The sequence below is a fragment of the Gavia stellata genome, chromosome 3, assembly GCF_030936135.1.
Source record: "Gavia stellata isolate bGavSte3 chromosome 3, bGavSte3.hap2, whole genome shotgun sequence".
In the NCBI taxonomy this organism is placed as follows: Eukaryota; Metazoa; Chordata; class Aves; order Gaviiformes; family Gaviidae; genus Gavia; species Gavia stellata.
The window spans coordinates 57,799,667-57,826,234 of NC_082596.1; the positions used below are offsets into that span (position 1 = coordinate 57,799,667).

Here is a 26,568-nt window from a genome sequence, read left to right on the forward strand (position 1 = left end):
GTTGCAAAAGAGTCTTTCACAGCCTAAACATTACCTTGACAGTTGCCAAAGCTTTACTGGGGATCCTATGTTTTCCTAAAGTTTCAGCTTCTGCAGCCACGTGACTGTGAGAGTCACCAACTTTTCCTTACAAAGAATACACATATCCATTTTCAGCCCTCATCTGAAGGTTGAGGTTTCTAAAGGTTAGAAACCAGGAGAAAAAATAACATTAATTTTAAATCATTTCACTTTGAAGCTATTCATCATTATTTTTGTCATCCAATTTTTATTGTTTTGTTAGTTTAAGTTTGACAATAGCAGAAAAGCCATGAAAATACTTCAGGGAGTCTATCTTTATATCTTGAAAAGAAGTAATCAATGTAGCAAGGAAAAGGAAAATTATTTTTTGTTTCTTGCTAAACAATATTATGTACTGAAACATACATATCTTTGGTGTCTTCATCTGAGTGTATCTCGTACCAGACACCTCTTTACAGGCAGGAAAAATAAAGGCATATTGGAAAATATTCACATTTTTCAAACAGGCCACAAATCAGTGGCCAAGTTTTCAGCAATTATAGATACTGACATTCTGTCTGGAAATCAAAATTTTTACTGGCCCCAAAATTATGCGTTTGTATTTCCATGCTAATAATTCAACACTTCCCACCCCTAAACTGACTTGTGTATGTGAGGTCTGTCCTTAATTTAACATGCAGAATTATAAAGTCACTATAATTAGAGATAGTCCTCAGTTTCAAAATTTGAATTTCTGTTTTGATCCAAATTGCTCTAGTAGACATACTTTTAAGACTGGAAGCATGGGATAAGCCCGTATTAAATCCTATTTTGTCCTGGGCTATTAAATTATTCCATTTCCCAAAAACTATCCCCAGGGTTGCAAGCATTGGAAAGTAACATTATAAAAGTACATGGCTTGGCTTCTAAATACACCTTTGCTCTACTGTTAGAGAAACACTATGATGTATGTAAGCAACCTTCACCAATGCTGATAAATAAGTTTCAGGTTTGTTTGAAAGACTTCTCCAAATGGGGTATATTTCAAAGTTGACTTCTCTTAAAGAACAAAAGCTAAAACAGGTATGAAAGCTGCAATGTGAAGCCATGTAAAAGGTGAGCTCCCCAGGGTGTGGTTTAAGAAAAAGCAACAACTATAAAGTTTCTGTAATGCTTAACTACAGTACAGCTCAAGAGAAGAAGTTTTAGATGGATTTCTCCCCTGTAGTGTTTTCTATTTAAAATTATATGCAAGCATGAAGGAAGAATACTTAATATAGTGAAATTGTTATTATGTTAGGATCAGGCATATTAGGAAGCATAGGACTAAGGCAAGACTATTTCCAGCAAAAGTGGATCTTTTTTATCACCAAAAAAAAAAAAAGAACAAGGAAAAGGATTAGTGGGTTTCTGGCTTTTGAAATACTGCAGTAGAAATAGATTTGGGCAGCACTTTAACTTGGAAAATCGGAAGTGCAGTGTTGATTCAGCAAAGTTCCCAGTGCTTGCAACAGAAAGATTACAGATAAAATGTTCAAGAGTCAAAAGGATTCTTGAGTTACAAACCCAACTCCCAAAGTGACTCAGGCACTTAAAAGATGTTATGTTGATGCTTTTAAATAGTTCACAATGTTAAATTGTTTGATTTTTAATGTTCCCAGAATCCAAGAGTCCCCTTTTTTAAAGAAAAGAGACTCTTCACAACCCATTTGCCAAACTCAGCAAATTGGCCAAAACATGCCTAGGATCAAGCAGTCTTGATATCACTGCAAGTCTCTGTAAGACTGAGTCTCTCGTGAGGAAGTAGGACCACTGGCAAATGTATACTGACACTGCTGGTCCTCTATTAGATCTGGAGATAAATCCAATTTGATCCCTCGGGCCCAACAAACCTATTTAATAAAAAAAAAGAAGAGGAGAAGGAAAAAAGTGGCAAACCTGCCTATTCATAAAGCATCTTGTAATTAATAACACTGATCTATATAATAACATCTACGCACAGTTGAACTTGAGATTTATCACAGGCATGTCACAAGATTAAGAGATTCATTATTTGCAAGAGCTCTGCCTCCAGAATGTTTGCACACCAGATCTTTTGGTGGGAGCACAGGAGGCTGAACAGGAAGCAGGACTGTCATGCTTCCGGCGAGTAAGTGGCTTCTTGACCTTTAGCCTATCCATGTAGAGGATTAAAACAGAGTGATCACACAACTGTGATTTACTTGTATAAAAAGCAATGTGATTTTCCTCTGGACTACCTGGTGTGATGTCCACCTTGGATTTTTAGTATCTGAATTCTGTCTTTAGAATTCCCTAAATTCTACAGAATTTACTATATTCTCTAAAATCTGGTTTATTTATTTATGCCACTAACAACCAATTTTCACCTTCATTCCATAATGTTTACTCTCATGAGATATATCCTTGAAGTCTACTGAGTTGCTTATATAATTAAAGACTGTGTGTTCAGACATCTAGAAAATTCACATTGCTGCTTTCAATGTTTAAAAAGAAGGTGTCAAAGTAGCTGCAATCAACCTAGAGGAAATACCTTTCTTGGCATATTACAGTGATTTACTCTAGAGAATAGCCATGATTACTATAATTATTTAGGTAGAGATTGTTTATGTTACCATTAAGATAATTGCTTAAACAGAAAAACAGGGGATTAAAACCTAGAAAATCTCTTAAATCTGCTCAAAACAAATGAAGTTATTTAGTGAATGTTTACATATTTCATGATAGATAGTTTTATCACTTTTTCTAATAAGGACAGCTTTGAGAAAATCCAGTAAGTAAGGAAGCAATTACTAGACTGTTTTTAGCCACATGGTGATCATCTCCTGAAAAGCTTCTATGAAAAAGTCTCACTTGGTGCATCTCTCTTTACTGTCTTACAGGTGTGCAGCACAAAGGCTACAAAACCATCACTAGCAATATATTAAAAAATATTCTATGACACAATTGTTAACAAGGATATGTGTTTATTTTGCAAAAGATAGGATAGTAAATGGCAAAACTTATGCAAATGACATCTGTCAAAAGTCAGTTTTTCTTATAACTAGCTTAAATTTAAAAGTTAGCTTAAGATTAAAAAGCACAGTAAAAGGACCATTGGTAGAGGAAAGAATAGAATAGAATAGAATAGAGTAGAGTAGAGTAGAATAGAATAGAATAGAATAGAACAGAACAGAACAGAACAGAACAGAACAGTTCACTTAGAAGCGACCTACAACAATCATCTGGTCCAACTGCCTGACCACTTCAGGGCTGACCAAAAGTTAAAGCGTGTTGTTAAGGGCATTGTCCAAATGCCTCTTAAGCACTGACAGGCTTGGGGCATCGACCACCTCTCTAGGAAGCCTGTGCCAGTGTCTGGCCACCCTCTCGGTAAAAAAATGCTTCCTAATGTCCAGTCTGAACTTCCCCTGGTGCACCTTTGAACTGCTCCCACGCATCCTGTCACTGGATCCCAGGGAGAAGAGATCAACACCTCCCTCTCCATGTCCCCTCCTCAGGAAGCTGTAGAGAGCAATGAGGTCGCCTCTCAGCCTCCTTTTCTCCAAACTAGACAAACCCAGAGTCCTCAGCTGCTCCTCACAGGACATTCCTGCTAGCCCTTTCACCAGCTTTGTTGCCCTCCTCTGGATGCATTCAAGGACCTTCACATCCTTCTTAAATTGTGGGGCCCAGAACTGCACACAGTATTCAAGGTGAGGCCACACCAACGCTGAATACAGCGGGATAATCACCTTTTTTGACTGTCTGGTTATGCTGTATTTAATGCACCCCAGGATGCAGTTTGCCCTCTTGGCTGCCAGGGCACACTGCTGACTCATATGGAGCCTGCTGCAGACCAGCACCCCCAGATCCCTTTCTGCAGGGCAAATAATAGAATATAATCCGTATCTTGGAATAAGCAGAAGATTAATTGAATTCTAAGCAGGGGTCTCAGGAGTTAAGTGAGCCAGATGCTGTATTTGTCCCTGGAGAGTAGGGTACCCGCTCGCTCAACATAGAAAGTGCTGACACAAACGCTGCTAGGGATAAAATAAACCAAACACAGCAAAAAGAGAGACTTTAGGATAGATGGAGCCTCCCTGAAGGTCCTTCCATGCCGACAACCAAACCACTCTGAAATGCGAACGGCTACCCTGCTTTACGGATACAGCCCAGGGCTGTAGCTAAAAGCAGAAATTCTTCATAGGCCACAGCTCTTAGGGCACGACGAAACACAACTGGTAAGTGGGATAACAGTCCAAAACAGGGGACTTACTAGTTCTGATCTCATTTTAGATTACGCTCGCTATAGGGGCGAGGGCGGTTGGCCTGAAATTATTTTCTTCTCGGCGGGAGCAACAGGATTAAGTTACTTCACAGACCAGTACAGCATGCCCAAAACAGGGTATTGTTTGTTAACAGACAACCAGAAGAAGCTTTACTCACAGTAACTTGTGCCTGAGCACACTGGACTGACTGCACACTGCTTTCAGCAACAGTGGAATAAAAGTGGACATTGGAATAAAATCCACAAAGTTAAACTGGTTTAAAACTAGATTTCATGTGTTTCTATTTCAGTATTTAATACTGACTAAAAGATTTCAGCTGACACAGAATTAGGGAAAAAAACCCTTCAGTTTTCTTCCTATCTTTTCAAACAATGTTTTTGTTCTTTGCAAATTTTAATCCAATTTTTATCCTGGCTTTGTCTGTAAGTCAGACTTTTATTTCAAAGTCTCACTTTTTGTCAGAGCAGCGAAGAAAACTCAATTTAAGATAGAACCTCAGGCATGCAGTATATATCAAATGAAACTGAAAACACATTTCTTCCCCATTTCCCACACTATAAACAACACGAATACTTCAGCACACACATGCACAAATTCTACAATCCTGGCCACCACGAAGTAACAAAATGAGGGAAGCTTTGAAAATTAAATTAAAGCAACCTCAGTCCCCCATCTTCCCGGGACTCAGGACCCTGTGCTTCGCTTCGCCTGGAGACAAGTGCACACGCGTGTGAAGCCCCCCTCACTCACCGTCCATGGCCCCTTGAGAAAAGAAGTGCAGTGTTGCAGCTGGAAGGACATGAATAAGCCCTTCTGGTGTGGTCCTCTGCCTCCAGATCCCTACCTATCAATTAGGTAACAGCCACACAGAGAAAACGACTAAACTGAGATATTACCCTGAAGACAGTTCTGTTAGAAGCAATGAACTGCTCTTTTACTCACAGCCTCCCAAGGGAAGGTGGGGAATTGGTTCCATCTCCTCAGCTCCCTACATTACATTCATCTGCCACATTATTCGAAGAACACACGTAATTGCAATGACTGCAGAATAAATTCACATTCACTAACTCCTACAACAGTATGATGGGCATCATATATTAGACAAAGATGTGGCAAGAATGCTGAGGAAGGCTATAAACTGTATGTGAGGCAAGGGTGGGCACAGTAACAGAAAGTACAAACAAAACATCAGTTAATCTAATTTCTCTGATATGAAGCAATTAAAGGACAGTATGCTGTAGAAGAGAACCCTGCCAAAGTCATGGGGAGCGCCTGGGTGCTCAAAACTTAACGACTTGCTTAAGTGCTTTGTGGGACAGGAGACCAACACAGTCACATAGGGTTCTATGGCTATTTTTTCCCAACATGGTGAAAGAAGTGCCTGGCAGGGCTCTCCTCACGTCCCTCCAATTACATCACTGCACCCTTTTTCCTTGTCTTCCCATACTCAAATTATTCAGTATTTGCAAAAAAACCCACTGAACATTCAGACTGTACTGTTTCTTTTAAAATAACCTCTCAAGGATCAGACCCTGCAGCCTCTTGCAGCCCCTGGCTGAGGCAATGCTCCCAAAATGATGTCAATGGGAGCCTTGCCCAAGAAAGGGCTATAGGATTCAGCTGTATTTGAAGAAAGGCCTTGAAATTATGGAATATGCTATCAGGATAAGACTTTATATATTTCAAACATATATTTATTCTTTTTACTAAATCACCGAAGAGTGTGGGGAGGAGTGGGGGATGCCACTATAGAAAACCATATGGTACTTGCATTTCCAAGCCAGAATTGTGCATAATAAATATTTATAGAATCCAGTGGTACTTCCTCCTTTCTGTTTATTCTTTACATGCCACCCATTGAAACTCTGGCCAAGCACCAATCAAATACCCCAGCAAGTTGCAAGCAATCTAAGCATGGGGGGGAAAGGGAAAACAGATCGCCAGTAGGCTTGTAATTAGCAACGTAGACCTGAAAGGAGGCACTTGGGAAGTGCCTCTGATGCGTCTGGATTCCAGTGCTCACCACATGTCACGACTGATTTCGGAAATTGAGTTCTGAGTCTCTGCAAGGGCTAGGGAAGATGTACACAGTATGTTTGGCTAGACTGAGCAGGGGCATGTGTGGAGCAGCTGCAAAAGCAGACATCCATCTACTCTCGCAGACCAACATAGGAACAAAAATGCATCTCTCAGCGATGACAGCTAACTTGCTCTGGCATCTACTGGGAAAGCTGTGTCTCCTTACCTGTGGCATGTGGGGCTGATGTGTTTATTTTGATTCAGACAAAACCAATGCAGATTGTCCTCCTTATCATCTTGTGATTAGAAGAATAGTTGAAGGAGCTACTGAAATACAGCGAAGATCTGCAATATATCTTAATACGAGCCAATCTTCTTATGTGGGGCCTAGCCTTGACATAGCAATCTTTTTTGGTCTTTTCCTCTTTCCTTGACACTCTTATTCCCTTCCTGGCTCCTACCTCCTTTCGCTTTCCTTTCCTTGCAGTGTGAGAGCTACCAATCCCCAACTACCATTTCATCCTTCATAAATAGTAAAAAGATTTTTAAAAAAGCATAACAAGCCTACAAGTCAATACACAGTACTTTACTAACAGGAGCAGCTTTCATTGTCAATCAACCTCAGCATTACTTTAGACAGAATCTGGGATGCTGCGTGTTGCACTTTCTACGTAGATGTTGCTGCTGTACAAATAGTGCAGACGTGCTATATTGGCATTATGTAGTGTCACATACTTTTGCATATATAAACATGTCACTTCAAATTAATATGAAATTTTTGCATACCACAAAAATAACAATAATTTCAGAATCAGTTTGAAGCTATCAACCAAACAAAAGTTGTATCTTCAATATGGAAAACTCAGTTCTTTATACAGATAATTACGTTTTACTAAGAAATTGGTGCTCAAAAGTTCCTTCCTCTGTGTCATTGAAACAGCTATTTATTATGAAAAACATACTTATCCAACATTGCCAAAAATGTAATAACCACACATCTGTTATTCTTCAAATATATATTTTTTAAAACAGTTGGTATTTACTTAACATATAATAACAGTTATTAAATCATTCTTAAGTCTGTTTTGTGGAACTGTAATGTAAAGCATTACACACATGAGAGAAACACCACGGGAACAAATGTAAAAAGGGAATAGATGCATTGTTAGTAGCTGAATAGTTACTAGTCACATTAGAAATTACAGCTCAGAGAAGAGTAGTAAGAAGACGACTGGAAGTCTGGAAACCCTGAAGGACAATCAGTTTTAAGAGGCCCAATACCATCCATTTAAAGTTTTAAAATTATTAGATCATTTCTAGGTCGATAAATACATAACAAGAGAAGACATTTCTGTAATCACTATTGAATCTACCAGGGAAAGACATAAACTCCATCATCTGGTAGCTCAAATCAGAGAAATTTAGATTTTTTAGAAAGTCCTTCTTTTGGTTTTAATTTTCTGTAGTGTGGAAGTGGCAGCTTCCCCAACGCTGGCTGAGGGGCTTTCCAGGCTCTGTGCTGCAAGCCTCACCCCAGACGTGACCTGGAAAGACCCCACGGACTGCGCTACAGGAGAAGACCAGCTCAGTGACTGACCCGATCCTCTTCCCTTTTGAATTTTAACAGGCTTTGTGCATTAAGCTCTCTTTTCAATTGCCAGAGTAGCCAGGAAACAAGCACAGTCACTGTTAATTGTTCATAACTATTTCACTTGAGAGTTTGAATGTGCCATTTCCACTGGATCCTGCATGTGACTGAAAAAATCTTAAGCCAGTGAGATGAACAATGCCTTCTGAAAAACTTTTTTAGTTGTATTTGGAACAAAGTAGAACAGAGCTGACTGCTTTCCAGACATTTTCATTAATATGTTGGCAGTTTGCTTGACATGCAGGTATCACACATGCTCAGCACTTTAAACCGTGTTTCTTGTAGAACAGCATAATACAAGCTAACATTTTTCATAATTCTCCAAATTTCTCCAAAATGTTCTGCAGAAAACGCAGTCAGGGACTGCAGTCAAGATCATCTTGGACAAAGGTGATGACTACTATAGTATGTTACAATTAGCTCATTTGTAATGTCTCAAAAAACAATCAATAATATAAAGACCTTCATTTAAATCTATCAAACCCACATATACTCCAATTAATTGAAAAGCTCTTAACTGCAGTCATTTCCTGGCTATAAAGCTACTTTACTCAAGCTCCAGCATTTTTAATTTCTCTCCCACTGAAAAGCAGCACCCTTAGCTCACAAGTCATGCTTACATAAAAGCCTCGCAGTCAGATCTCTTGGTGCCTCTATGTTTTTCAGGATATGAAGACAACAGCAATGTAAACACTCTACTATTGCAGTATAAACATCATGTAACCACAAAGCAGTGATGACATAACCTGTATATTACCGGGGCTTAATTTTCTGCAATGTAAACTGAGTGTCCGCATCTCCCGTTCCTCAGTCTACTCTAAAACAGCCTGTTAAGAGGAACATTTTATATGAATTTTTCAGTTTTTAAGCAAAGACATATTCCTCCTTAGGATATTACTTTGAATGTCTTTCCTTTTGTGTATCTAAAAATCTTGCTTCCTGCTGGATAAGAATGACCTTGCTCAAACAACACATTTAAATGCTATTGATATTTCACAACTAACTGAGGTGTGCCTAAGTCAACAGCTTGCAGAGAATATGTTTTTAAATAGCAAAACACGTGCTGCTGCTGCTTCTTTTCTTAGTGTTGATATACATAATATAAGAACAGCTGTACGGGATCAGACCTAACATAGATGTAGCCCACTATCCTGTCTCTATCGGTGGCCGTAAAGGGATGCCTACTGAAAAGAATAAGACTAGGGAAAACATGTAGTGATACACCCCAGAATCATCTCTCAGGTTTGAGAGGTCTGCAGACCTGGGATTTCTACTTCTGTGGCTGCAAGTTAAGTGCACTTCCCGCATCCAAGTATTACATATAGCAACGTGTATCCCTTTGTTTGTTTTGGAAACTATTCCCTAAGGCATAAGAAGGGGGTTGGGGTGAGGTGGGTGTTGGTGTCTTCTCCCAAGTGACAAGTGACAGGACGAGGGGAAATGGCCTCAAGTTGCACCAGGGGAGGTTTAGGCTGGATATTAGGAAAAATTTCTTTACTGAGAGAGTGGTGAAGCATTGGAACAGGCTGCCCAGGGAGGTGGTGGAGTCACCATCACTGGAGGTGTTCCGAAAACATATAGATATAGTTATGGGATATGGTTTATATGGTTTAGTGGGCATGTTGGTATTGGGTTAATGGTTGGACTTGATGATCTTATTGGTCTTTTCCAACCTTTAAAAAACCAAAAATATATATATACTGATCTTAAGCAATCACATACAATATGATATTAAGCAAATATTGCTATAAAGGATTTAACACTGGACTTCATATATATGAAGTAACATAGGTATGTTACATGGATTTTTTAGTCAAACAACTTGTTATTGCTGATATATTCACATCATAAAAAAGCTTCTGTTAAAAATACAGGTAAGAAGATGAATCTTACTATTAAAAAAACCCCAAACCTTAATTGTTCTACTGTTTAAAGGACTTTTTCTTGTTTTATCTTTGCCTGTTCTCTGAAAAAGCTGATATGAGAACACATTTGCTTCTATGATTATGGCAAGCCAAGTGCATTCAAATATTCACCCCATCTGTGCTAACTAACATCTGTGCTGCTTCAGTTAAAGTTACTCCAAGAAAACAATCAATCCCTTAGAGTGCAGAAGTGCTATCTGAAAGCCTTTCTTCGTTTCAAATTAGAATAGCAATAATGGGATCTGCACAGTAATCTGTTCTACATATTTGCCTCCTCTCAGTCAGGGTTCTCAGCTGTAATTCAGTCTTTTAAGAATTTTCTGTGTTTCATGTGGTACATACATTGCACGTACACAGCTACTGTGCATTCTCCTTGTTGTTTTGAAACATCTCACAAGTTGGAAATTGCCACAAACAGAACTTGTAATGAACTCAGCTTAAAAAAATTGACCATTTTCCATTGGCAGTTTCAAACCATAGACCCAAGGTATCACTTCATTCTAGCACTCCTCAAAACTACTTTTTTTTCCATTTTGATGGAGACAAACAGCACCCGTAGGTGCTAATTCGTAATCTTAAAAGAAGAATGAGGCAATGAAAGAATCAATATTTTTCTGTAGTGTCCTTCACGCATGTATGATATCACGCTGAATGAAATGCTTATCAAGAAACCTAAATGGATGTAACTTCAGAAAAAAGCACAACCTATTAAAAAGAACCCCTCGATGATATCAAACTTAGCAACTGAGAATGTTTAATTTTCACTAATACCCAACTTTTTCTGCAGTGCTGTTAAAAACACTTTAAAAACATTCGATCTCTAAAAAGACAACATCCAGTAAGGTGTCACAGTTAAGGAATTTCTAGTCTGATTCTTGATTTGGCATTGTGTCTTCTTAAGTGATGTTTATGAACCACAGGCCCTACCCTGATGCTGTAACAAAACGGAATCACAGTTTTCCTTTCAATCAATACTATGCCTTATGCTATCTACATACAGGTTTAACAGAAACTACAGGTTAAGTAGTACACTTCACTTTATGTTTGTTAAAATTATTTAAGAAAATTCTAAAACTTGCTAACATTAAGAATTTGAGACATTAACATTTTAAAATTAATTCTGATCAGAAACCTATCCAGGATGAGTAAATATTGACACTATAAAAGACTGCAATTTTCTACTCAGGTTGCCTATATTACTGAGGCATTTTTAAGCTTATGGGACAGTAGGAGAGACTTTTTTTATTTAGTGATCTGATTAAAGACTTAAAATATTTCTGACTGGTGGGAAGCCAGGAAATGAAAATGCCCATGTTTCCTCAGCTACAAAATGGTAAGTCTGGATTTTCAAGTTGTGATAAAAATACATGGCAACAAAGTGGGTTTTTTTGTTTGTTTGTTTAAAAATATTTGGCCAAAGTCTTCACAGGAATGAGTCTACTCGTATCAAGAGATTTACAACAGAAATTAATTTGACCTCTATGTATTATTTGGTGGAGCAAAAGTGTTTTTATTGTTCTGTAATATTTTACTTTTAAGCTAACCCAAGCCTGTAAAGCTACGAAAATAGCTCTGTACCAATAAAAAGCTAAATTTCACCAAGACAGATCTTTGTCACATTCAAAAGTGATTTGTTTTTCTATGTTTCCTTTGAAGAATGAAAATAATATGTACCAATGTAATATTTATGGCTGTGAAAATAACAACAAAACATAATCTTTCCATGCACTTCTGTGTCTACTATGTTGAAAAGAGCACTGTCCTTCAATTTTTGCAAATGTAATGACTAACATGGAAATCTAATATATTTAACTGAAAAAGTAAACCAGGCTGACCCTGTGCATACTCACTCAGGATCATAATATAGATGCTTTCAAAATCACCTTCTAAAGCAAGAGAATTACTAGTCATTAGGACATTAGCATCTCCTTAGACACCTCAAACACATGTTCCTATAGAGAGATGGGTGACCACCTTTCAGAAACCACAAGCCTGTAGTACAACTCCTGAAGACTGGGAAGCTATTTAGAAATTGCCTTAATCCCCAGGTGCCACATTTTTAGACGGAGATCAGAGAAAGGCAAGTATTTAGAAATTTATTTCTTCAAGTGGTGTTAGTTAAGCAGACTCCTCCTATAAAAGGATGATAGAAAAAAAACTTTTCATATATTGCTGCCAAGATCTAAGAATCTTAATTACAGGTAGGAGTTAGGGTAATTAAACTTAAGCATCAGTCTTGTTGTAATAAAAACTTTATGCAAGGTAAAGGTCGGAAGAAATATGCAGCTTGCTTTCTATTTGTGAGAAAGGAAGCAAGTAATTAATTTTCTATTTCATATGATTTGTATGGCTATTTATTGACTTCAGAAAAGCCTGATTGTCTGTAGGGTTTGCTGAGGTGCCCCAGGCAGTATGCACAGTATGCACTCGTGCAACATGAAGAAGAGAAATCCCTTCTTGCCTGGTCAACAGCAACCCAATCACATTGGTGTACACCTGCAAGCCACTCTATTAAGGGAAAACAGTAAAACTTTATTCAAGTAGGGAGCAGATTCTTCTGCTTGTAGAAGAATAAACATGAGATTGAGCATCTAAACCTCAACACCAGATCACTCTTCACTGGGCTTGGCCTAGTTTAATTTCCAATAGAGACAGATGTTTCTGGTATGATGACCTTGCGGTTAAGTTTGGCTGCAAGAAGTTCTTGCACTTGTGGAATGCTGAATTCTGAATTTTCCTCTGATGCTAAATAGCTCTCTGCCAGCTTTGGTCCTCTTTCAACTTCATTTACTTTTGTCAACTAGTATGTCACAGGTTAGAAGTTTCATGGAAAAAATAATATGAGCGAGAGCAATATTTTCATTCATAAGTAAGACTTCTGCCCAAATAATATGTCACCTTTTTTAATACTAGGATGCTATATAGTTGCCAGCAAAAAACATTATGAGCCAAGTTCACATGGTGAATATGTTGCTTCAGATCGACTGAGGAAAGAGAAGAGGACATAAACAGAAAAGCTGAACACATATGTGCACAACACTGCATGACTTCCTCTCTAAATTTGAGGTCATAGATAGATTCGATCAGCTAAAATAAATAATTCTGCAAACTTGCCCATGCAGTTTTTCTTCCTTTTCTTTTTGCAGTGGTAAGGAAATAAATTTATGGCTTACCTTTCAAAACCAATCTGCCGTAATGTTTTCTCCCACGTTGAACCTATACAAAGAGGAGAAAAAACAAACACCCTCAGTAAAGAACTTTTATTGTATGAACACCCTTACTCTTCTCCTTTCCTTGTGCAGCTGGGTTCTGTATAGTAAGGTGATTTTTCCACCCCTACAAAAGTACTTGTAAATAACATCTGTTTTCCCCAGAATGAAGAACTGTTAAGAGAGGCTACCATAGGGTGAGGTGAAATAACTGTGTGGAGGGGTATCAGCCTATATAACTCGTTTACATTGCAAAGCAGCTGGTCACTGCTACAGCTCACTGCGATTCCAAGGGTGGTCTCCTCTCTTACAGCAATGTGATCTGTACATGACTCCTGAAAGCGCTGAGCTGGCATCTCACATCACGCACTCTTCGCATTTCAGCTTTTCATTTTACTGTAGTGTTTGCCTGATTCTTGCTGAAAGCTTTACAGCTCCTTCTGAAATCCAGCCCTTTTATTTTTAAGCAAAGGCATGAAGATGTATTTCTGCTTTATTGTTTAACCCTTCATACTCATACAAACAGCTGCAAAGGACTCTATCTCAAAAAGATCAAGGACTCAGCCCCACAAACTACTCAAATGGGCAGACTCATCCAAATAATTGCCCTCAGTATTTCTGATTCACTTAATACAAGTTTTACCTAGATTTTCTCAAAAACAACCCCCCACACACTGCAAGCATTAGGTGATCAGTTTTCAGCTCTTGGTAGTTCTTTGCTTATTGCCAGTCTCTTTCTTGCTACCATTACACATACATGCTATGAAGAGCACAGATATCTCAAGTCATGCAGGTCTGCAAGGTAGATGTGTAGGAGGACATGAAGCTGGGTCATAGTTTGCTCTCTGTCTTTTTACACTCCTGTGGGAAATATAACAGTACTGCATGCAATGTAAGCAACTACAGTTCTTTTTGAATGCTTCATTGTACTTAAATGGAAATCAGAGAAGTGACAATAACTGTTGTTGCTGATGCAGTACGTCACCTAAAAGGAAATATAAATCAGGAACAAACAGATTCCCCATGAGTGACATTTAGTAGCACCAGAGAAACTCTGAGATAATCAGCAACGTTGCCGAGAAGTACTAAAAAGAGCAGAAAGACATGAAGGAAAGCAACTTTATCTGGTTTAAATCTGGGGAATTTCAGGATTAAATGCATATTGTGCAGCGAGTGCCTGTACAAAGACTATAACAAAATCACAGATTAGATTCTTTTTACTGACAATCCAAGACCTACTTCCCAAATTAGTACGGGAAAAGTGGTGACACAATATTATCAGTCAGAAAAACCTCTGCAGATGTATCTCTTACCGTCATTACCTTTCCATTCTGTTAAATGTATCAGCTCAGAAATCAATGACCTGCTGTGTTTGTAGTATGGTATTTATCTCTAATCTGCAATATGCTAAATATTTGAGTAAGACCTTTCATCTTTGAATTCAGGACACTTACTGCCGATCTAGATAAGAATCTAAAAACTCAACTTCTAAGAAGTTTTGCGTTTGAGGGTTTGGTTTTTTGTTTTGCTTTTTTAAACCTAGCAAGAGAATTCTTTCTTCTCAATTGACTAAACTTTCAAGTTTAGCCCAAGGAGGATGTGGCAAATTTCTAAAGTAATGATACAATTTTTCTGTACAATATTATCTAGTATCTGTCTGGATTGCAAATCACGGACTGAGCAAACAAAAACTGAAACTAATAAAACCCAAAAAGTTAATCTCCTTATAGGCCTATGTCATGCAAGGCTTCCTTCACAGTTCCTAGCTGGACACACAAAGAATGAATTTAACATGGGCCCACAGAAAATAAATTCCTTGTACGATCTCTGTTTTTTAGAAAGAGGAAAAGAAACTACATTAACGTATATGCTCCTAAAATCAACCGAAGTCCAACATTTCACTCCATACAGGAAGGATTTGGGTTGGCTAAGGGGTAGGCTCAGGGCTGGTTCCAAATGTGGTCACCACATTATATTCTTCTGAAACTACTCCTTCATTCAACTTCTCACCACCAGTTGCTTCAAACTTCAGTCACACACATATTTTCAGCAAAGGGCTCTTAAAACCTTTTCTAATCATTCTTTAGGGCAATGGACACAAAGCTTATCAGGACTGTTACAGCTACAGCCAGTGATCAATGTAAAACCAGTTTCAATTGTCCCCATTCAGTCCAAAGCAGACAAGGTAAGTGCAGGGCAGACACACGCAATTCTCCATATATTTTATGCAATCCTGCTGGCTCTGAAGGAGTATTCAACAGTTTTTGAAGTCTGAAGATTTGAAGAGTGTTGAAGAAAAGAAATCTCAACAGTACTTCTTAAAGCACAGACTAGTACTGGCCTCTTTAGTCAGTGTTGCTATGCTTTCCACTGTTCTGTACACTAGTTGTATGAATTTTTCACCCCATGATTGGCTACACTTCAGTTGTATGATATATAGAGAGTCCTACAGAAGACAGAGAGAGAGAGAGAGAGAGGAAAAAAGCAAAAGAGAAAAGGGAATTGGGTCTCCACTTGTTTGAAATAATCTTTTGGCTGCAGCTGGCTAGCAGAACACTGTTTGAAATGCATGTGACTCCTCTGAAGCAAAGCCTGCCAAGAACACAACTAACATTTCATATTAAAAAAATATACATCTTTTTTATGGAGTCTTATTTTAAAATGTTTATGATCTAAACATTCTGTTTTAAGATTAGCCAATTCCATTCTCAATAGTATCAACTTCTACACTGCACTAACAGCCAAAAGTAAATACCCTGAGGTAACAGCAGCTCTAAGAAGAATAACGCTATTAAAAGTCTAGAAAACTTGTTATTTGATTCAAACCTTACTCGGTGCTTCCAAAACATTAAACAAGATTTAAGTCACGTAACTTTCATTAAAATCAAAACAGGAGTTTTTCACGAATTAAAGACTTGATCCTGCTCCCAAAGAAATCCATAGGAATTTGGCTATTCAATTCAGTCTTTCTCTCTGCTGGGACTGTGGAAAATAGTCACCTGTCGACTTTCAGAATCAAGCCACTGCTACACTTCAGTTGCTAAGTTAATTCGGCTTCTCTTTGCTTTCTGTTTTTTACCACCATGTCAAAAATACCAAAACTGTTTATAAGAATGCCTTAATTTGGTACCCATGTAATTACACTTTTGTTCCAAATATTTGTTCCAGAGTGCCTGACCATTCCCATCTGTTCAACAGATTCTGTTTCACATTAACAGCGTTAGCTTTAAAATTCTTCAAAGAGATGAAGCATAATATACTTCCAGAATTACTGCTCACATTTATTAGGAGCAATGGTAAAATGCACATCATGCTCGCATATGCACTCAATGAAATACTAGCATAAGAATGAGAGTATAAGAATATAAGATTTAATAAGATAAAATTAAAAACTTACTATGAATGAGAGGACTCATAATCCACAGCTAGGCTGCTCACCTTTACAAACCATGAAGTTGCCTAGCTGCTGAAGTGCGATGGTAGGCTTAGGAGAAACACAGAGTAACATATTCATAGAATCATAGAATACCAGGTTGGAAGGATCATCTGATCAACCTTTCTTGGCAAAAGCATGGTCTAGACAAGATGGCCCAGCACCCTGTCTAGCTGAACCTTAAACGTGTCCAATGTTGGAGAAAAATATTAGGTAAATGATTTTCAGCCATTCACAGAGGTTGCACAACTATTCATTTTGAGCCCTATCTGCCACTACAGCAGAGGTCTGTAGCTGTTCAGGGAGAAGTCTGGCATGCACTGTAAATACACAGCAAAAACACATGCCTCCTATACCATCCCCATGCAGGTATGCATGAAGGTTCCTATGGATCCTGTGGTCCCTATGACCGTGTGCAGTGATTACCCATAGCCCTGCTACCTTCTCACTTCCCCAGAGTTAGTGGCTACTTTAAGAACCACAGGCCTGTGTCTGGCTCTACTCTTGAGGCTTTCTGACAGTAAGAATAATAATTCTTGCATTCTTATCTCACTGTGATCTGACATAAGGACCAGAGGGAAAAAATACGACTTAATTGAACCAAAAGATTGGTTCAATACCACTTAATTGTTTGACATTTTTCAATAAGCATTAAGTGAGCCTGTCAGAATTCAAGTATACAATGGAAATAATATGAAGATCTTCAATGACTGGACTAGGACAAAACATCTGTAAATTACATCAACTCAAAGGTAAAACATTTTTTTGGATCCCATTTATGGGGTATCACAGAGAGTCAGCCAGGCTCTCTGAAGGAACTAGCAAGGTATCAGACATAGTATAGTCACACTTAGCTCCTGAGAGTTACACACAGGCATGACCTACATAACCCTGTTATGATATGTTAGAAACAGGTAGATATTCTTGGAATAGTAACTGCATTGATCTTTTCTCTAATATTTTGAAGGAAAAGAGTTTCAGAGGAACTGCTGATTTTGTACTGGTCAGAATATTCCTACCAATTTCAAAATTTTGATCTGAAGCCTATGACACTAGTATTCTCCAAACCAGAAAAATACCCACCACAACCACCCCAAAACTTTCACATATTCAGGAGATACAAAACAGTGATACAGAATACTCCAGACATGGAAAGAAGCACTTTGCTAAACCTTTCCATTGTACATCCTACTTCTCAACTCTGTTTCTCAAACAACTTAGCAGAGAGCAGGGCAGAAGTTCACAGAGTCTGGCCCAGCTGGACTAGTCGGGGATTTGGGTAGCTGAATCCACACCTAAAAACTCTCAACAATCTGGATGAACACACTGGCTTGTCCTGCTAGAGCTTCTCTTTCAGTAGAGACACATGTACCATATAAACCATTTGAGGTTTCACAGACTGTTTTCAGTGGACTGGGGAACATCATTGCTCTGCTGTATATTCTCTTGCATCACCTTAGTACTTACTAACTAGTTACTAACCAGTATTACTAACTAGCTGAAATGTACACAACTGCAATTGATAAAAACTGCCATGTTTGGAACGTGTTGGTTTCAGCAGCTTCATATATTATTAAAAATCTTCCCAGTTGCTTGTTCCCAGTAGCAAACGTCTATCTTCTCCCACCCAAAAAACCCCAAATAAATAATGTTTTCTCAGAAATCCTACTTTTTTCTTTTTAATCCACATAGAACCACTGGTTTTATGAAACAGACTAGTAGTTTTGACTACAGAAATGCAAGTGGCATAGGAAAGAACTTTTTCTTACCTGCTGCACAGTACCATAGAAAGATTATTAGCACTTACCTGTACATTGGCTATCCAAAAGCTAGTTACATACAACATGCCTCTTACAGAAATTATTATTTCTCTCACGTGAAGTAGCATCAGATAATGCTACCTTGGCATTTCGCATCTATCTGTCTATTTTGAGAAATAAATCTCTCTTACACTTCCTCTTCCTTTGATTCAAACTACCTAGGTTGCATCTGCACTCATCACTTTGTAATTTGATCACCACACTATATCATCTGGGATAATGACGTGAATTTCTTTTAAAATGAAGTCTCTCAATATGGCATATTACTACTCTGCTGTGTCCATGCTGGTGTTTTAATTCAGACCGGAGAGTGTTTCTTGAGCAAATCTCTTATCATGCTTTGGTTTTCATGACAGAGTAATCTCCGAGTGCACAAACTGGATTCCTTTCACATGAAACTAAATCGCACCCCAAGGACACAACTGCTGTGTTTCAACCACTAATGGGCATTTGGTCCGCATGACCAGACCAGAGCTAATCCACAGTAAACCTCACTCAAAACACATATCGTGTGGCAGCCGGGGACTCTGCACTAACTGCTTCACTCCTATCATGCTGTGCTGCTTGCTAAGGCAGATGCAGCTCACCCCACCACTCCCAGTCCCAGTCCTGGAGTGCCCCCCAGAAAAGCTTTCCAGCTACAGTCACCTTGAGGGCTGAAGGGGCAGGTCAGGGTGCTCACCCTTAGGATTGTTTTCTGGGCTGTACTCCATATGCTACAGCGAGCAGGAGCCTTTCTACTGCCCTGATGTACAAGCAGGGTTGGACTGGATGCTCACCACAGCCACAGTCCCCACAAAACCCCAGGCAGCCAGTTCTGTAAGGCACAACAGCAGACTATTTCATTTTTAAAACAACCTCTCAAGGAGAAGGAATAAGGGAAAATCTGGGCTATTATGGTATGCTGTGCATACTGAAGAGACTAAAACCATCAGTAAAATAGAAGTGGGGGGCCAGTGGTCTAGGATTATGGCTACATGAAGAAAGTGTTTACTGAATACATACCAAGAAAGAGGTCATACCAAGAACAAAGACCAGACGTTGCAAGTCTTTACTTGCCTTCCACTCATACCAGCTTTCAACAGATTTCTGACTGAATAAAGAGTACAAATTTGATCCCTACACAATAATGTCATGGGAAAGATTTATTGTGTATTTTCTCCTGTGAGGGAAATACTAAATTATTATCGTGAGATACAAAAATTGCTCTCCTATTAAAAAAGTAGTATTAACCAGAAAAATAATCATCATCAAAACCACTACTTCTCCTCTAAGGAGATTTTAATGAGTGGGAACTTTTACTAATAAAATGAGCAGACTAGGAATATAGAGCAAAGTGCAATAGTACTGATACTATGTTTGTGTTTGTGCACAGAGATGCATATTGCTTTAAAATGAGTATTAAGAAGACAGCAGCTATGGTAAAGTGATTAACGGCTGTATCTGGCAGTCACCTCTTCGAGTCTGTGTCTTCCCTGGGAGCTCTGAGAGCCCAGAAGGCTCAGCAAAGCTCCCACATATAAGTGGGGACCCTAAAAGCAGCTGCTCCACCGGCCTAATCCATATTCTTTGTTTTGATCTTTATTAGCACCAGAACTGGAGGGCTGGGGGAGGAGAGTTTTAAAAATTGATCATATAACTTAAGGTAGATAACACGATGTGTAATACTCCCTAGTGCACCTGGGACGTAAGTGATCCGGCATCTTGCTGCTCGCTGGTCAGACTGTGCCAAATGGAGGCAGGGACAGATCCTAGCTCACTTTTTGTGATGGTAAGACCAGTGTCTCTGAGCCTGATTCAAAGTTTATAGAAATAACTGGAAAGGTTTGCATTATGTTAATGGGCTTCCATAGTTTGTCTGAAATGGAAACAAATAGCAATAAGGAATAGTAAAAGAAAATCTGTTTTTCAGTAATGTAAACAACTGCTAGTATTTCTACCCCAGTAATAAAGTACTGAGGTCCAGTGTTCTGTGGATAATTCATTTGGGGAGAGTGGGAGCAGAGGAAGAAAAAGTTTCAGAATTTAAAACATGAAATGGGACACAGCTTGTTTTAAATGTGAAGTTTATGTATTTTTATATGAGAATTACACATACTATTTTATGTGAGGATGACTCGCTAATTAAACAGCAGATTAAGAGGTGTGTGGAAGAAGTAATAACTTGGAAAAATAAAATTTGGGAAAGTACTTTCTACATTTGTTCTTCCATGCCATATTTGTTTAAAATGATACACAGGTAATAAAGCCAATTTAAATTGGCTGATTTGCTTCACCTTTTTTTTCAGTCAGCTTTTTCACAAGGCTGACAGGTGCCATAGTTTTTATAAGAATAATGACTTCTTTTGTCTGCTTAGAACTAGTATATCAAAAACACTTATAGGCAATCTTCCCCTGCAACACACACATGCTTAAAACCACTCTTATTTTAACCTCATTTCATTTCAAATTTGTTTCCTGAACAAGGCAGCAAAACAGCAAAACCCACAACACTAGAAAGTCTTTGGGGAATGTGTTTCAGATGAAACCTGAGATAGGTAGTTAATGGAAAGCTTTTTTGTTGTTGTTTAATCTATTATTTATCTAGCCGTTTGCTGTAATGGTTGGTTGGTGGGTTTTAACCCAAATTTCCAAGGATACTGAAGATTTTAATTCATTCTGGTGTCTTTTACTTTTGTTTTTTTAAATACAGCTGCTCCCCTTTCCACATGACAGTAGACCACCGCAAAAAAGGATGAGGAAAAGGACTTTGCGCACTGTGCAAAGCAGAACTTCGTAGGTCACCAGCACAAAGTCACACTGCAGGAGTAAAGTGGGAAAGAATCAGGCGGTCCATGGATATAACTAATCTCTTAATTCTTTTTTACAGCAAAAAGGGTGTCAGGGCTCTGAGGAGCAACCTCGAAGGAAGGCAACATTTCCTGCCATTGACATAAGGGGTGTCAACCTCAAGTCAGAGAGTCACTGAGCTTAGAAGCATCAAAGTTCTCCTCCGGACCTTCTGAAAGAAAGCCAAATAATAACTAAATGGGCTCTTTTTCAAATATGGAAGACTGGCTTTGCTTTGGTTTTCAAAGTAAAAGCAAAAGAACTTAAAGAAAACTTGTAGCAAGTTTTGGTTTTCATAAACCTGAAAAAATGAGATTTTTCTCCATTTTTGTGGGCAGAGAAATTCTCTCCTCTCCCACCTCAACCAACACTGCTCTGTCTGCTAAATAGTATCTTAGAGGCAAGGTTTTCACTTCAGAGCATAATTCACGGGCATCCTTCCAATTTCTAGAGCTGCCCCCTATTATTGTAACATAACATACTGTTACGAATAATAACGTCGACCTAGTTTCCTGCAGTGATGAACGCGTGCAGTGTGCCAGTCCAAGGAATTGGCTTTTCATTGTCTCATTTTCTCTTTTTGTCTCATCAGAAGAAGGAGAGGTGGGCAAATGTTTCTTCCCGAATTCTGCAGCATAGACATGTGGGAAGGGAGAGATAAATAATAAGGATGTGTTCCATAGATCATCCATATACAAGAAATTATGGATGAGAGAAATAAGGATAGTAAACTAGGAAACCTTGCACAGAAACAGGAGGAACATTAAGATGACAGAAAACCAGCATTCCAGTGGCGGTATCTTTGACTCCACTAACATTTTGTAATGCATGCCTTTTCTCTGAAATTGCTTTTTTTTTTACAAAGCTTTTTCTAAAAATAATAAAGAACCATTTCATTCACATTATTTCCCTCACAGATTAAGAAAACATTCGCATAGTATGATGAAGACAGCAACTCATTGTTGGTAGGCCCAAGGACCTGCCCATATTCAAACTTTTCAGAAAAAAAACCAAATTGTTTCAGTGGCTAAAATGACACTAGATACAAAGACCTGAAGTGATGTGTGAAGGATGATATCCAGAAAAAGCTTCAGAAAACTGGCTTGAGATGTGTACAACCTTAGCACATCACCTTCCACAGAAGCAGAAAACAGCACTTGCAAACTTCTGTTTGCATGCCATTAAGAGAAGGCAGCAGTGACTGCACCAGGCAGCAAGACATTAGGGGCAGGAAAGCTGACTCACTCCCAGAGATCTCTTCAGAAGAGAAATCTGGATTCAGAAGGACGTGCTCCTCTGGGCAGTAGCGTGAAGCGGGCACGCAGACTCAAACAACTGGGGAGAGGGAAACGTTTCCAACGGATGTTATTTTTCCTCCCTAGCAAATATAAAGACGCCTTATCTAGTTCAGCTGGCAAGTATAAGCCATATGCACTGAACAAAGGGTTTCTTTTGTTTTCATTTGTCTTTGCAGAGCTTACAATTCTGTGATTTCACTCAAATTTCCCCAAGGCTCTAGTCTCTGAGAACTGAAAGGGCAAAGCTCTCCCGCTTTCCAGTTCCCACTCCTCTCAGTCAAGAGACAGTCAACTATGTAGCTATTAAGCTGCTTGGGGAAAACGGAAGAGGCAAAAGAATCGGGGAAAAAGGAAGGTGGTGGGGGGCCAGTCGCAGACTCAGCCCCATCCTTCACTTCTAGACATTCTAAAACACTGCTGCCACTGCTGCCACTCCCTGGGTGAGGAGCCCACGTGGACAAGGGGGTTGCTAGGTGGAGTTCGGGCAGCTGGCCAAGGCCCATGGTCGAGCCATGGTCGGGCTGCTAGAAGTGCCCCGACAGATTGCACAGGGATCCAGCACTATGTGATTGTGTTCAGTTTCATCTATAATAGACTGCAGGATTGCATCCAGTGTACTGGCAGATCATTTCACAACACTTAATTAGTTTTCATTAGGATGCCACAAATAGCATGAACACTATCAACAAATTAAAGAAATCACTGAGTTGCCTAATCACTCCCATTTTCAAAAGCATGACAAAAATGCTTTTTGTCTGGTATGCTTCAAATAGTTTACAAATAGTTTGCTCTTTCTACAGTTACGTGCTTAATTAGGAGTAGTAGGAGTAATTTCTCCCTATTTAGTTAGCTTGGCTAAATCTAAGCCAAAAAACCAGTAAAAGCACTGAAACTTTTGCTATTCTCATAGGTTTTTAGATGACAAGAGTATTCTCACACTTACTTAAAGTGTGCTTACTTTGTCCTCGCTGGAATGTGTTTTATTGAAGTGCTTCATTAGGGTATTAACAGAGCCATACCTTTTGAGTAAATACTGAAGGGGATGATAAGTGGTAGTAATTTCCTACTCAGCAGGGATTTTCATGTCACAGAAATCATGGGCAATTTAGACGTGTGACTCTCAAATGCATTTTTAAATCAGGTATTTTATTTATTCACGTGCTGCTTCATTGCCTTTAGAAGTTATATTACATCAGGCCTAACAGAAAAGGGACAAACAGCACACTGTATTGTTTGCTTCCTTTCAAAGATACATGGCCAACAACAGTAACGCTTCAAAGCTAGCACCAGTTGATGAGTTCTCCCAATCCAAGCAGATCTGAAGAACCAGAAAGTCCCACAGTGGGATCAGGTGATGGAGCATAGGTGCAATCAATGCCCTTAGAGAATAAGCAGTTTATAAAGCATCTTCATGGGTGTATTAAAAAAATACAAGGAAACATCCTTGTTGTGCTCAAAATAAGACACACCACAAATGCCACAGTTCAAGACAACTTTATATGAAGGATATTGTCCCAATTTCCAAAACCATTTGCCTCATCCCAATTTTTTATCTGCATCAATTTCAGAAAACTACTTATACTGAATATAGAAATCAGGGCATCTTGACAACATTTTCTGCAAGGCATAAAGCCTGTCAAAATTTCTCGCCTTTGCCAGCTGGAACGCATTTATGTGGTTGCAAATGTGAGATATTCACAGCAGTGGGGGACACTGTACCTGCTACAGGCTGAAAGAGTAGCAAAGAGGTAGAGGAGAGAAAAATATATTCAATAAGAATAGTGGCTAAAACGTGTAAAAGGGATCAATTTCTAACAAAGAACAAGTCGTACATAAAAACTTTGATTTATACTGGAAAGAGATGTAAATGCCAAACTCTACACTAAATCTAAACTTAATTTAGATGTAAATTGCTCTACATTTAATTTAGTCACTTTTTATCTGGAGTGACTTCTTTAAAGACACTTTGTATGAGAAAAAAATTAACTGACAGTCTAAAACCTGCACATCACCTCTACTAATTACTATTCTGGAAAGGAGTTTTAGTGGTAGAAATAATAAAAAAATTTCTTCTATCTCACTAATCCGTGTTTGCATTTCATATCAACACTTTGGTATATTTCTTTTTTAAAGTCAGTGGATGTAAAGTAATATGACTACACCAGGCCTCTCAGTAATATTTCATCCACCTTTAAAAATTACATTTTCTAGGGTGTATTTCCTGGAGTTTTTACACCTTTGAGATAATCACCATATCTGCATGGGACAGAAGGACAAAATGATGCCTAACTGATCCTGCTTATGGGGGAAGAGGGCTCCAGAGGAAAGGGCAGAGGGCTCCATGTACTAATAACTAAGCACATGGAGATGCAAGAGGGACTCACTTCAAAAGGATGCTGCAATTGTTCATGCTTGCAGATGTTTGTGCTAAAACATCTGGCCTCCAAAATCAGGCTGCAAAGCAGATGATGCTGAATCACCGTCAGGATCTCGCCCCTCACTCCAGCTCAGATTAAACCAAGCTGTAATGTTAGCCACATCTATATGTAGCCAGGTATGCACCCACTGGCACATCAGTGGAGGTTTGCTGATGAGCAGCTCCAGAGTGCAAGCACTTCCCATTCCTCCCCATGCAGAAGTCTGTTGGGAGGATAAGTGATTTATGGAGACTGCTCCCCGCTGCCGACGCAGCTGCCCACAGTCTGAATTGGGCAGCTGTGATGGGAGGCCCAGCTCTCCCCAGCAGGTACACAACTTGTCCCCACCACAAAATAAAAGACGTCAGCTAAGCGTAGTCCAAAATGCCAAAACTCATAGATAAAAATTGACTACAGCCATCCGTTATTAATCTCCCTGGTTTTGTTCGTGCACATTTAATAGTGCATGCCTCCATGACTCTTGTTTAAAGGTTTATTGTAGATACGCTAATCTGAAAAAATGTACTTCGTTTCTAAGCAGTTGAGAACTGACGAGATTTACAGTACTTCAGCAGAGGTCTCAGCTGGTGACAGTCAGCCTGGGATACATCTGAGCATCAGCTTCTATATAAACAGTCTATGCATTGTCCACTGTTGCAGTGTAAATCAAACATGAAAACTAGTCCCACAGACATGTTTAACTGGAGTATCCTCATTGACAGAACAAACACTTAGAAAATCAAAACCATGGGAACTACATGGAGCAAAGTAGATCTGGAACGTGTGATCTCTTCAGAGGATTCAGAAATCTGTAACCTCACATGGACCAACCTTCAAAAATCTGCACAGGTTTTTTTTAAAAGAGTGTCAATTTTATAATAATTTCACTCATCCTTAACAAAACAGCAGCAAAGGGGTTGGTGGATGGTTTAACAAATATTCAATATACCAAAGCTTGCAAGTTACTGGTCAGACTAGAAAATTTGTGACCAAAAGCAATTAATACTCGACAGATATTTGGAGGCCTCTACAAAACACTTCTTGCCTGCTGCTACATTTTTTTAAATGCCAGTTTTACTATCCACTCTGTACACCAGAAAAGGCACCCAAAAAAAGCAGCGAATGTCACTGCCCAACTTAATGGGACCCAGTTTTATGATCTGAACATTTGGCCTTTTTAAAAGGGGGAAACCCATCACTCTCAAAAATTTAGTCAAATTTATCTTACATCTTCTAGAATTTGAATGAATCACATTGTTAATAAAAGACGCAAGTCCTTACTGCTGCTGTTACTTGCCCTTTACAGAAAAATAATGAAATGTCAGCAGCCACCTCTTCAACCCCACAGAAGAGCAAACTGCACTCCTCCTCTTCCTTCTCTGCCTCCTCCTCCTCCTCTGGTGTTGCTCAGCCCACCCTAATATTCCTGCCCAAAGTGGGACAGAAAATTTAGATTCTTCATGACCTTGGCTTGAAACACTCTTCATGCCAAAATCTCCAAAGAGCTGAAAGTCTTGAGGCAAGCAAAGCCAAACTTTCAGAGGCAAAACACGGAGGAACCCCAAGAATAGTCCACAAATGTCAAAGGAAATCCCACACGCCATTAAGGCTGGATGTGCAGGTAGAGAGATACAGGAGACATTGTTTATTTTCTACACGCCTGTTCTCTACCTCCTTCCAA

General features: G+C 39.0%; 1 protein-coding gene across 1 annotated transcript in view; it reads right to left on the reverse strand.

Annotated features, from left to right (window-relative positions):
- The window catches only part of PIEZO2 (piezo type mechanosensitive ion channel component 2), a 322,465-nt gene that overhangs the window by 155,918 nt on the left and 139,979 nt on the right, over positions 1-26,568 (reverse strand). Inside the window, exon 4 of the mRNA XM_059815888.1 lies at positions 13,055-13,097. Coding sequence (XP_059671871.1) covers positions 13,055-13,097 — 43 coding nt within the window. The remainder of the gene's footprint in view (positions 1-13,054; positions 13,098-26,568) is intronic.